The sequence below is a fragment of the Pongo abelii genome, chromosome 14 (assembly GCF_028885655.2).
Source record: "Pongo abelii isolate AG06213 chromosome 14, NHGRI_mPonAbe1-v2.0_pri, whole genome shotgun sequence".
Classification (NCBI taxonomy): Eukaryota; Metazoa; Chordata; class Mammalia; order Primates; family Hominidae; genus Pongo; species Pongo abelii.
This window is the reverse complement of record NC_071999.2, coordinates 116441033-116454491: the sequence shown is the minus strand read 5'-3', so window position 1 is coordinate 116454491 and position 13459 is coordinate 116441033. Positions and strand designations below refer to the sequence as shown.

The 13459-nt window shown below is 47.2% G+C and overlaps 1 protein-coding gene across 1 annotated transcript in view; it reads left to right on the top strand.

Annotated features, from left to right (window-relative positions):
* The window catches only part of COL4A1 (collagen type IV alpha 1 chain), a 157407-nt gene that overhangs the window by 113253 nt on the left and 30695 nt on the right, over positions 1 to 13459 (top strand). Inside the window, exons 23-29 of the mRNA XM_024230972.3 lie at positions 194 to 277; positions 823 to 893; positions 5786 to 5977; positions 6565 to 6733; positions 9841 to 9933; positions 10020 to 10124; positions 11721 to 11818. Coding sequence (XP_024086740.3) covers positions 194 to 277; positions 823 to 893; positions 5786 to 5977; positions 6565 to 6733; positions 9841 to 9933; positions 10020 to 10124; positions 11721 to 11818 — 812 coding nt within the window. The remainder of the gene's footprint in view (positions 1 to 193; positions 278 to 822; positions 894 to 5785; positions 5978 to 6564; positions 6734 to 9840; positions 9934 to 10019; positions 10125 to 11720; positions 11819 to 13459) is intronic.

The window sequence follows — 13459 nt, the reverse complement described above, 5'->3', positions numbered from 1 at the left end:
CAGGGATGTGCATTTGACTGCAGTTTCCACCCGTTAGCAGAGAGCCGTCTGGAGGAGCCATTCAGCCACTGAGTGAACCTAAGTTTGGATGTAATATTTTAGTGACAACCTTGCCTTTTTCTGTTCTCTCAGCGCACTGCGGAGACTTCTGGTCACATGTTACACGTAAGCACCTTTGTGTTTTCTTTTTTAGGTCAAAAAGGAGAGAGTTGCCTCATCTGTGATATAGACGGATATCGGGGGCCTCCCGGGCCACAGGGACCCCCAGGAGAAATAGGTAAGACCCACATGTGAAAAGGACCAGGTCAGAGTTTGCTTTGGTGTGTTGGCATCTTTCCTGTGAAAGGGATTTCACTCCGTGAAAGACCTGATTTTCTGCAGCCAATCCTAAAGCATAATCAGAGGAATGTTGGGCCCCACTTCCAGGATTTGTCCACATTGCTGGGAATGATCAAGGTGGCTTCATAAAGATTTCCTAATACAAGACAGCAGCATAACAGTTCCCTCCATGCCACAGATTCTGTTATCTCACAAGCAGTTAATGGAATTCATGTTTTTCCTTTAAGTGGTCCCTGGGTGTGTGGGCAGGAGGGCAGGGGTGGGGTGCTGGAAGCATTCCTGCTTCCGGGCGTACATGTGTGTCAGGTCACCTATTCCCTTTCTGAGTGCATCTTGGGCATTTTAGTTATTACTCTCTTTGGATTATCCAAGCAATCATCCACTTCCTATACAGATTTTTATGCTTTTGAGTCTTAAGAAAAGGTTTTGAGAAGTGTCTCATGAATGCTGTGTTGCTGTCTTTTTCCCTGTCTCTAACGAAAGGTTTCCCAGGACAGCCAGGGGCCAAGGGCGACAGAGGTTTGCCTGGCAGAGATGGTGTTGCGGGAGTGCCAGTAAGTAAAACTGTCTGAGTTCATGTACGTATCCGAAGTTGCCACCAAGCACATTAACAGAGTTGTGTCATTTTGCATTTGCACGCGTGGCTTCTGCCTTGTGTGGGAGCTGGTAAGTGTTGCTGTGTCGAGCCCTCTGGAGTGACTCCATGTGGCCCTTGTCTCAGGAGAGTGAGTAAGACTGTTACCTACAGAGCCCAAATCACAGTCGCCTTTCTTCTCACCTGGCCAAAATTTTTTCGGCTGCTGCCGACCCATGTTCAGGTGTGGTTGAATGGGAGTGTGTCCTTCCCGCAGGGTCTCTGGGATTTCTGGAAACAAATGGTGTCACAGGAGCCACCCCCAAGCAGCCACAGTGCACAGCTGAAGTGCTGTCTGTCTGTGTTACCAGTGCTGGTAACATCACATCAGATCATCTAAAAGCTTGTTAGTTAGTAGGTTCAGCATCAATAGTTTCTATGGAAAGATCAAGGAAAGCAGATCTGTTTCCCTCTGAGGATTTGAAATATGTTTTTATTCTTCTTCTTACAGTTGAAAATTTCTGTTACACCATCTATTGTGCAGTTGCTTTTTCAAATCCGTAAATGAAATATCTGGATCACATTGACATGAAACCTTTCAGTGGAACAAAATACCAGCTTCTTAGCTTTTGTAGTTTGTTTTAAAAGAATCCACTAAATAGAAGAGCATAATAATAATCTTGAATTTTGAAGGACATTATTTTCTTGCATATAATGACTTCTGTTTCTGAAACTTTTAAATCTCAAGGCGTTGTTCCTCTCATGTTTTCTTTGTTCTTCTGAGCTTTGCAAGCATGGACTGGTTTCCACAATTCCTTTCATTCCTTTTTCTCTTTTTGTAAGATATTGAAAGTCAAATTTCAGAATTATTCATTTCTGATGTAGCTCTTCAAATTTTTTAATTTTTAAAGATACTGCTGGAAGCTTCTACAAAAGAAAACCAGGGCAAACGCGAGTTGAAATAGCAATGACCCAGCTGGAATTCAGCAATTGTTTTCTGCTTTTGAAGTTAGATCTTGGGCTTTTGCTCTCCAGAACTTCCCTGGTGCCTGGGGAGCTGAGTTAGAAGTTGCAATTGTTTAAAATATATCTAAATAAATTAGAAGTTCAAATAACTGGGTAGCCCTGACTGTAGTGGGGATCAAAGACAGAAGAACTTTGAAGGAAGCAGAAAAGGACATTTTTAACCTCTATCCACCGCATCATCTCCTGGGCTTTCCTGGTGGACTTCCTGCCTCGACTCTGGCTGAAACTCAGTCTAGACAAATCTAATAAAAGACGGAAAAAGAGGAAAGAGGTGAGAAAGAAGGAATATTGAGGAAAGATCACAATATAGAAGAAAAGAAAGAAAACATACAACTCCAATTCTACTCCTTAGGCCTTCATCAGGAGCTCCTTTCTTTCTGGAGATGGAAAAAGTCTCTAAAAATAAATTTATGGGTAAATAATTCAGTTGAGAAGTTAGTAATTTTCCTTTTATTCGAAGCTGTATTTGAAGCTCCGTGATTTAACTGGCTCAGAAATGTAGTTCTCTTATTTTGAATTTGGCTAGAGGCTAAAAGAGATATCCATAAACCAGCACACAGGAGAGTAGATTAAAATGTAAAAGCGGTGAAATGCTCTGATTTTTCATTTGACTTGATAGCATTTCTGTGACATTTCCTTTTGAAAGCCAAGTGTTTGATTTTTGGGAAAGAATAATGGATCACAAAAGGCCGACTCCCCGAGCGGATTGATGATGCCCAGGTTGGTCTGAGCAGGTTTCATGGTTCCTGGTCACTGGGAGGACGAATTGAAACTAACACTCCCTGACTTTTTCCACAGTGGCACCACTTTTTAGAGGCAGACAGCATAGGTGTCAGATTTTCTCCAATTAATGCAGCCAATGCTAAATTTTCCAGGCAGTATTTGAATCCTCAGCATTTATTTTCAGGGAGACGGATCAAAAGACCTTTGAACTACTTAGAATCAAGAATTTCTGTGGCAAAGAAACCACACGAGATGTCCTAGGGTCACCAATGTCACTGTTTTAAAAACCCAGACTTCTCCCATAAATAGAATGATGGCAGGCAAGGTCATCATTGTTAAAATAAAAAATTATATTTTCTCACCTAAGATCACAGTATTGGGGAGCTTTATATTTTTAGGCTGTGAATAATCACCATAAAATAATGTAATGATGTTTGCAGGTTGAGAAAAGTGTACGTTGGTTATAATTTCTTGCGCTAGTATTTTTTAATGGATGAATATTGCCAGTTCAATGTATACTTTCTCCAGTATCTCTTTTGTTCTGGATGCCAAGGATACAAAGATAGGAAACCTTGGTCCTACCCTCAGAGCCCTGAAATACTAGTGGAGAGACAGCTCTGCAAATAGACTGTCCTAATGAAGCAAAGTGATTTACAGAATGAGGACCAGAAGGCAGCCCGAGCCCACAAGAAAGGCTGCATAGAGGAGGCTAATTTTAGCTGGGATTGAAGGATGCATAGGAGCTAATATTAACTCAAGAGAAACAGTTTAAAAATCCCACAACACCTTTCAAGTAAATAACAAATTTTCCATGACTCTCTGCTACAATTTCTGGCAGGTGGCTCATAGAAATAATTTGTTGCCTTTCCTGGGACCCAGAGCAAATAGACTGGGTGTGTTCCACCTTTCGTGAGTAGATCCAAGTGAAGTGTTCCAGGTCATAAGGGGCATTAAAGTGCGGGGCCAGCTCAGACCACTGGTAGCCGTCCATGAGAAGCTTCTGCCATGACAGGAGCGTGCTACGTCAGTACCATCTGATCTGGCAGCTGCTGGCCAGTGGTGGCTGTTGAGTCTTTGAAATGAAGTCACTGCTGGATACGGTGGCTCACGCCTGTAATCCCAGCACTTTGGGAGGCTGAGGCGGGCAGATCACCTGAGGTCGGGAGTTCGAGACCAGCCTGACCAACATGGAGAAACCCCGTCTCTACTAAAAATACAAAATTAACCAGGTGTGGTGGCATATGCCTATAATCCCAGCTACTCGGAAGGCTGAGGCAGGAGAATCTCTTGAAACTGAGAGGCAGAGGTTGCGGTGAGCCGAGATGGCACCTCTGCACTCCAGCCTGGGCAACAAGAGCAAAAATCTGTCTCAACAAAACAAAACAAGCAAAAAGCAAAACAAAACAAAAAACAAAAACAAATGCAGTCACTGTGATAGAGGAACTGCATTTTTTTTGTGTTATTTTATTTAATTTTCCAAGTCATATTGAACAGTGCAGAGAGTTGCTGCTGACTCTCTCCCTACTTCTGGAAGCCTGCTTGATGGGATTGGGCCAGGAGTCAGTGCATCGTGGTTGGCATGGAAGATGGAATGGGAGGCAGAGCAGCTTCTCCCGTTCCTTAGCCTGCAATTTTTAGCCCTTAGGAAGCAATTCAGGCAGGAAAGCAAGTCTGCCCCATTTAGGTGAGTCCCACATTTGCTGTTTGTTTGACTTTGAGCAGGACACAGAAGGCCTTCAAGCCCTGCCTCTCCCCCTGTATAATGGGCAGATTTTACTAGCTCATACCTAACTCTCCTTAGCACTCCAGAGGCACAGGCATAAGGTACAAGTTTTGCAGCTGGAAATGCATAAATGTGGATCCCAGTTCCAGCACTTTCTGGCTGAGTAGTCTTGGATCTATCAGCTCACTTCTTTGAGTATCAGCTTCTTCCTCTGCTACGTCCTGGCTTCCATGTTTTCCTTGCAGAGCTGCAATAAGGGTCAGAGATGCTATAGAAAGGGTCATAATGCCTAGCAGGCTGGTAACCAATGCTAGCCATATTTTCAGTCTAAAGATTGGGCAAATGTTGGTCTGTCCTTGGTCGACCAGCTCCTTCCTTTGAGAATCACATAGCATCTGTACACACAGAAGCGTGTGCATGTGAGTGATTCATATATATCTAAGAACCTTCTGAAAGGAAGTTTATGAAAAAAAATTCACATTAAGTGAATTGTGCCAGAGTTAAAATTCTGCCAAGTCAACAGGGAGTCTGAAGATGCCTTTCTCAGGCCTAAGTGAACAAGTAAATGGGACAATTATTGGAAACATTTTCTGTTTTTCTTGTGAAACCCAAGTCTCAGGATGCTGGAGGAGAAGCCATTGGTGGGTATGGGTGTTCTTTGCAGATTTAACTTTCCAGGAACTGAGAAACGTTCTAGTGTGAGTCTCTTGGGAAGGTCAATTCAACTCTGCTGACTCAACATAACTCATTATAGATCTGGCCCAGTGCCCACTCCCAGGGTTTCCCCTCTCACTGGTGCCCTGGAAGTCCTTATCTCTTCTGGAATTCTGGGCATGAGCATAAAAGGAAACCTGTTCAATATTCACAGGAGTATTCAACGCCGGCCAGGAGGTGCTGACGGGTGGCTCACTGGGCCCAGAAGCTGGAGAAAAGGCTTCTGCGTGCTGCCAGTGGGGCTGAGGCAGCAGGCAGAGCTGAGGACAGCGATTGTTCTTTGAGTCTGTCCATTACTGAAGCTGCACAACGAACCACACATCAATCAGCACCTCCTGACAGGTGCTGCGTGCTCCTGTGAATGTTGAGCAGTTGTTAGGGAAAGAAAACTCCTGGAGGAGAGCTGGGTGCCCAAAGCCACACTATAACTCCCTCTGCCCCATCCAGGTCTTTGTTTGAAATACCTAATTAAGATAAGTGTTTTTAAGAAAAACACAAGAAGTGCAGCAGACCAGGGCTTTGTCACAGAGCTCCTGGCTTGCATCTAGAAAATGAATGATGAGGCATGAATGCATGACCATTTTCAAGAAGGTGGCTTCTTGATTCTGTGGTTGCTTGTGTTACAGTCACACTGGTGTGCTTCATGGATGGGTTCTTCTGTGGATCACAAGGCTTTGTTCTTACAGGGGCCTCAAGGTACACCAGGGCTGATAGGCCAGCCAGGAGCCAAGGGGGAGCCTGGTGAGATTTATTTCGACTTGCGGCTCAAAGGTGACAAAGGAGACCCAGGCTTCCCAGGACAGCCCGGCATGCCAGGGAGAGCGGGTTCTCCTGGAAGAGATGGCCATCCGGGTCTTCCTGGCCCCAAGGGCTCGCCGGTATGTTTATCTCCAGACTTTGAATGTGCATTTTACAATGTGGATCTGCAAAGAATCGAGAAATGAGTAATTTGAATCATATCGATGTATTTCTATCTCCTTGATGATGGCATAAATGAACTTGTTTCATGGTTCATGGTTCGTGGAACAACTTAAGTCTATAAACCTAGGCATTGCCAGTTATTATTGACAGATACTTGGATGATAACAGATCAGTGTCTTCTGATGCATTTGGGGGAACTGAACCGATGTCTTTGTGTATCTTTTTGCTTTGGATGGGATGAGGCGAAATCTAAAGTTAATAGTATTCATGTCATTGTTTTCAAAAGATTCCAGGTATCAACATCTCATTCTCTAAAGTATCTCCCTAAGTAGATGACGGAGGGAGAATGCTCAGCTTAGGGGGAAGAATGCTGTTTTCACTTATTAACTACAAGGTGGTCTTCCTGGGAGGGTAGATGAAGTAAATAAATAGTGTGAGCCAGTTAACTCCAGTACTTATTGACCACAGATGTCAGAAGAATGTGATAAGGACAGGGTGTTGGTTTGTCTCTGATAACGGTGTATTTTTCTTCTTCTCACATCAGGGTTCTGTAGGATTGAAAGGAGAGCGTGGCCCCCCTGGAGGAGTTGGATTCCCAGGCAGTCGTGGTGACACCGGCCCCCCTGGGCCTCCAGGATATGGTCCTACTGGTCCCATTGGTGACAAAGGACAAGCAGGCTTTCCTGGAGGCCCTGGATCCCCAGGCCTGCCAGGTGAGGCCTGAGAAACTCGTGGCGCAGCATGAAGTTGTAAACGGAGGTTGGGGCAGGCACCTCGGGTGCACACAGAGGCCTGGGGCTCGCATAGGCCGGGGCGCACACTTGGCTTTGATTCTTCCAGGAATTGGGGCGGGACCTGGGCAAGCCTTTAGCCTTTTGTGCCTCCCTTTCCTCATGTATGTGATGGGCCAGGTAATATGCAGGTTCTCCCTAAAAAGAACTTGGGTTTACAGTCGTCATAAGTAAGTACACAGCATACGTACCAGCTAAAGTCAGCCTTTGTGTAGAAGTCACACTGAGGTCAAGTCATTTTCCTCTCCTTACCCATTTGGCTTTCCCCGATGAGCAGCCCATTTTGGCTTCTGTGCATCCCGAGTGGTGTGATCTCCACCTCTTCACAGTAGGCAGAGCCTGTGGATGGATTTAAGAGGTCCTACAGCGTGATGGCGATTTCATTCCGTGGTGGTTTTAGTCGTCTGCTGTTTTTTGAGTGAATCACGTGCCAAGCTCTATGCTGAGCATTGACAAGACGTGGTCCCTGCCCTCCTGCACAGCCTGTTCAGAGGTTTTCCAGAGAACCCGTAGCAGGGATGAGTGTGGGCTCCCTCGTCATTCTCCTCTCCTGTGATTTGCTTATTTTCAGGGCCAGCAGGAGGGAGGTGTAGTGCTGGGCCTTGCACACAGCAGGTGCTAATAGTTTATTATCTGACTGCGATTCCCAGTAGACATGGAGCACACCTGTTCTTCCCTAGAAAATCCCAGAATGAGAAGAGGAGAGGCCAGGAATGCCTTGTGCGTAGATGAGGGAAGTAAATGTGCGTTGCTAGGAAACATGCAAAAAGTTGTAAAAGTAAGTGAAAGGACTTAAGGTGATTAAAAATATGTAACTAGTAAACCTTAAAAAACATAGTTATTTATGAAGTAGCTGGGGCCAGGTGCGGTGGCTCACGCCTGTAATCCCAGCACTTTGGGAGGCTGAGGCTGGCAGATCACAAGGTCAGACATTTGAGACCAGCTTGGCCAATATGGTGAAACCCTGTCTCTACTAAAAATACAAAAGTTAGCTGGGCGTGGTGACAGGCACCTATAGTCCCAGCTACTCTGGAGGCTGAGGCAGGAGAATCACTTGAACCCAGGAGGCAGAGGTTGTAGTGAGCCAAGATCTCGCCACTGCACTCCAGCCTGGGTGACAGAGTGAGACTCCGTCCCAAAATAAATAAATAAATAAATAAATAAATAAGTAAAGTAGCTGTATATTTGAAATACCCAACAATAACCACGTTGGAGCAATTACATCATGCCATTCTGGCTCACAAGTTTGCTGATTATGTCAGTAACCATATTGAGCCTGTTTTATGAATTCCTGTTTCCATTAGGGACTAATATTTCCTTATTAATACACAGTGTATAGGCTGGGCATGCTGGCTCATGCCTGTAATCCCAGCACTTTGGGAGGCCAAGGCAGGCAGTTCACCTGAGGTCAGGAGTTCGAGGCCTGCCTGGCCAACATGGTGAAACCCTGGCGTCTGTAATCCCAGCTACTTGGGAGTCTGAGGCAGGAGAATTGCTTGAATCCAGGAGGTGGAGGTTGCAATGAGCCAAGATCATGCCATTGCACTCCAGCCTGGATGACAGAGCAAGACACTGTCTCAAAAACAAACAACACACACACACACACACACACACACACATACACACACACAGTCCAGTTCCTAAGCATTCCAGCATGGGAAATGTCAGCCAGTGTTTGATGGAAGCCCAGGTGTAGTGTGCTAACATAACTGTTACTCTTATCCTTCTCCCCGTTTGTATAATCAGTGAGTATTTAGCATCAAGTTCTGACTCCGTTGATGGTTGTTCTTTGTTTAGAAGGGTCCCAGAAATGTCTCTTTTGTGACTCCATTAGAGGTAGGGTGATACCGGGTTTGATGGAGGAGGACTTTGGTGAGCCAGGCATAGGGACTTCCGATCACTTTCCCTTGGATCTCTTGATTCTACAGTCAACAAATCAAGTGCTGTCTTTGTGCTTGTGACATCTGCAGATTTCCAGAGCTGTCGAAGGGAATTAGCCTTTCTCTTGGCGAGAAACTACCATCAGAGAAACCAACTGGAGTACCCACAAATATACCCTAGCAGATGGGGAAGAAGGCTTCTGGGGAGGGGGGACAGGGCTGTTGATCCTCTCTGCCCACAGCTGTAGGGCTCCTTGGCCATCCAGACCCAATTAGCTTCAAGATTAGAAAACAGACGTCTTTCATCTGCCAGAGCTGTGTTTAACTGTGGTAATCATAAAAGCCTGGTGCCCAGGGTGTGTGTCACCAACAGCAGGTATTTCCTAGGGTCATTCAGTTGGCGTTTCCCACAGTCTATAGCTAAAGAATGTGCTGGCTGTTCTGGGGAGGCCCCACATAGCTTGAATTCTTACAAGGTATACAAAGATTCAGTGCGTGCATTCTTGGAAGGGAACCTTTTGGTCCTTTCTTAACAACGAAACCCTGACACTCCAGTGGCTCTCCTAGGCATGAGTGCTCAGAGGGCCAGGGCTGTGCTTCCTGGCTTGGGAGGAAGGATGGTTTTGCCTTTGTTGCTCAAGTGAGCGCAGAGCTCTCCAGCTGCACCATTACGGATAATGGATCATTCGTAATCACCTGCGGATCATGTTGTTTGGATAATTTCCCACCAAATGAACGTAATTTAGGTTAGTCTCAAAACAACTTAGACTTTGGTAAATTGAGAGAGAACAGCGAAGTATTTTGACTTTTTGAGACCGGCTCACTAAGAAATCACCTAGAGCCACCTCACATGTTGTAGATTTTTCAGCTTCTTGTGACTCTTAATTGTGGACTCTTAAGGGATTCTTGTGTCCAACAAACATCTTGGTCATTTTGGACATGCAAACGCATGGGGAGAAGCGTAGCTCTCTGTGAAAGATCCTAGAAACACCAAGGGAAGAAGTGGAGAACACAGGCAGAGGCTCTGCTCTCCAGGCACTCGTGGTGCTGGGTAGGATATGGTGCGCAGCCCATCCGCTGCGTGTCCTCGCTCCTTTCCGTGTGGTCCTCATTCCTTCATCGTTTGTCTTTGCTCTTTTTTTTCTCTAGGTCCAAAGGGTGAACCAGGAAAAGTTGTTCCTTTACCAGGCCTCCCTGGAGCAGAAGGACTGCCGGGGTCCCCAGGCTTCCCAGGTCCCCAAGGTACGATTGGAATTCCAGCTCACCGGGATACCATGAGAGTTTCCTCACGTTTTTCTCACGCTGACCGTTGGTCTTTCTCACCACAGGAGACCGAGGCTTTCCCGGAACCCCAGGAAGGCCAGGGCTGCCAGGAGAGAAGGGTGCTGTGGGCCAGCCAGGAATTGGATTTCCAGGGCCCCCTGGCCCCAAAGGTAACCCTGCCAGATGGACCCGAGCCTTTGGTCCGCCTCTGACTTCTGTGAGAAAAGAGGAGGTGGTAGACATAAAAACACCACAGAGGCTGGTGGCCGCTGTTCAGGGAGGCTTTCAGAAGAGCCCAAGCACGTGCTGAGCACAGCGATTTCAGGAGCTTCTAGGCAATAGCTGCCTTGCAGTGTAGGGTTTGGCTGGGAAGATGGGACGCTAAGGCTGTGCAAGCTGCATGGGCACTGCCACCAGTGGTGCCCGCTGAAACCCACCCTTCAGGTGTTTGCTTTTATCCGTGAGGAAAACTTGCAGTCCACCTGAACACAGCCAGGGTGGGTTGGGAGTGGGGGGAGCGCCCAGGGGGAGGTGCAGGGAGTCGCAGGGAGGGGGCTTTGCTCTGAGGGGAGGAGTCCTACCGATGTTAGAGCCGTCACTTCCTGCTGAAAACTGGAAGGAGGTAAGGAGGGAATTTCTTTTTCCCCCGCTTTTCACATTTCTTAGGTCTACTTGTCCCTCAGGTAGACCCTGATCAACACACTTGTCACCACAGACCTTCTGTTCAGGACTGAGGAGAAGGTGCTGTGAGCACAAAAGGGACGTATTGTATAAGGAAGTTTGTCTTCGTACAACACACCATGCAGCCACACTTAGGTTGAAATCTCCTCTAGCCTCCCAGGCTTCCTACCCAGAGGCTCCAGGCCCCATCCACCGTCACTGCTGTAGGCTGCTAGCTTGGAGAACAGGAGACGGCAGCCCCTTTCCTCTGACAGCCACGCAACGCCCACCCACACCACGGCTGCTTCCCCCAGGCCGGGCGGGCAGCAGAGCGTCCCTGTTCAGGAGGGCCAGGCGCTGAGGCCTCGCCACACTCACGACTCCCTCACATTCCACCATCGCCTCACGCAGTGTCTCCTTCACCTGAGGCGGTGACCCATGTGACATGGAGTTGCTTGGTTTTGTGGCGGTGAGGAGGACAGACCCTATCTGTGCAGCAGCCCCACAGGGGGTGTGATTCTGGCGTGTGCCACTGCAAACTTACAGATTACTGGACATCAGAGACCTCAGTGTTGCATACAAAGAGTCTGAACTAGTGGCTGGCCAGCTTCACGGCCCATCAGAGCTTCCAGGGCGGGGCCCAGACAGTGGGCGGGTGTCCTTCAGTGACAGATCCTGTGGGATCTTGAAAAGCCGGCCTGCCTTGTAGACCCCTGGGGTTTGCAGTTCTCATGAGGTGATGGTGGTACCCTGCCCCCACAACCACACCTTGAGTAGGTGAATAAAGTGCCCTTCTCACCTGCAGGCGCCAAGGGATATATTTGTTTTGTTTGGGGAGAGTAGGACGGGAAAGAAAAGTTTGAAGACAGCAGAAGAAAAGGAAAGGAGAGAGAAAGAGGAGGGCGGAGGTGCCGGAAGAGGCAGCAACGCACCTGACCCCCTCTGCCGGGCGGTCTTCCCTGGCCTCTTCCAGCCACCTCCGAAGGCCTCCACAATTGACCTTCTCAGATCAGGTCGGCATCTTTGGGCAAGACTAAAAGTGAAGAAAGTGGGGAACGGCATTGTAATTGCAATGATTTTTTTTTTTTTTTGACTCTTCAAAACAGGTGTTGACGGCTTACCTGGAGACATGGGGCCTCCGGGGACTCCAGGTCGCCCGGGATTTGATGGCTTACCTGGGAACCCAGGTGTGCAGGGCCAGAAGGTGAGTGCCAAGCATTCCCTCCATGACCCGTCTCCCCCATCCTTGTTATTAGTTGGACAGAAAAAACGCAGGTTATGAACGTCCCAGGACCTGTTGGGCCAGCAGATTTTTGTTTTTGATGAAATAGCATAGAATAGAAAGTATCAGAACGTAGCACATGGAAGTATTTTGAAGGGAAACACTTGTTTTGATTTTATGAAACATTTGTTTCAATTTTATGAAATTTTATGACAGACATTTTCTTGCCTGTGTAAGCTGGAACTCAGGGTAAAATATGTTTCTTACTGTGAGAAGCAGATGAAGGCTGTTTGAAAGCCACTTTCCTGAAAGAAAGCATAGTCCCCCAGGATGGTTTCTCAGCCTCAGCACCACTGGCATTCTGGGTTCAATAGCTCTTTTCTGTGGGGGCCACCCTGTGCCTTTGTAGGGCTTTTGGCAGGAGCAGCCCTCCCTCCACCCATGGGTCACCAAAAGAGCACCCCTTCCACCCAGTCACAACTGAAAATGTCTCCAGACATTGGCAAATGTCACTAGGGCGACCAGATTGCCCCCGCTTGAGAACTGTTGGTACAGGGTAAAGTCAGGATTCTCCTTGCCCTCAAATATTCTGCTACCAACTTGCCTATACTTGAAATTCTGCTCAGCAAATGTGAGCGACTACTGATTAGATCCTTTCCTGTCCTGATGGTAAGGAACCAATGTGAAATTGCCAGAAGACATTGGTACCAAACGGGAGAAAGGGCCAACAGCCATCGATAAACGTTGCCAGTGACAGACCCAGGTGGGGCCTGCTCCCTGGCCCTCAGGAGAGGGCAGGTGGGCACCACAGGGGCGTGCCTCTGGGATCCCAGGGGGGTTTCTTCCCGAGAAATACCTGACAGCAGGGTGTCCTCCTCTGGTGGCTGAGGCTGAAGAGAAATCTTTGGACCTTTGTCTTTGTACAACCCGCCACCAGCTTCCCCTGATAACCTATGTTGCATTTGAACATTTAGTCAACCGCGGCAGCTTGTGGATCATCTTAAACCTAGTGCAAGACTCAGGAGTTAGTAAATGCCTAATGGAATGGGAATGAAAGATTTAATTTACGATTAAAAATACCATGCTTTTTCAAGAATCCCCTTGATGGAGTTCGTTCCATTTTGCAAATTTCCTTCTGGGACGAGTAGGGAAGTTACCACTGCCCACTAATGTCCAAATCCTCCCTCTCTGGAAATATCATTTGCAGACAGGGGACACCGGTGGAACGCTGTGATTTCATGGCCACCTGCTTGCTTCAGAGCCTTACATCTATGCCTAAATCCAGGCTGTTTTCCAAGGCACCCTCACCCTTTATTTTAATCATCTGTATCTATCAAAGCCCAGTGACTCATGCCATAGTTTAAAATGCTTAATTTACTGTGAAACCTTCATTAATCCAAAAAACTAAATAACTGGTGTCCATGCTAGCCCTGGAACCTTGCCATCTCTTAGGAAGAACTCCATTAACTACTCACAAATCATATTTGGCATTTTACTGGTTACTTAGGGCCAGCGCTTTGTCACAGGCACCAGGCTGCAGAGTTGAGGGGACAAGCTCAGGTCAGAAGACTTGAGAAGAATGTCATTTATCCGTGGGGAGCCTTGCTTTTCCTCCTTTGTAAA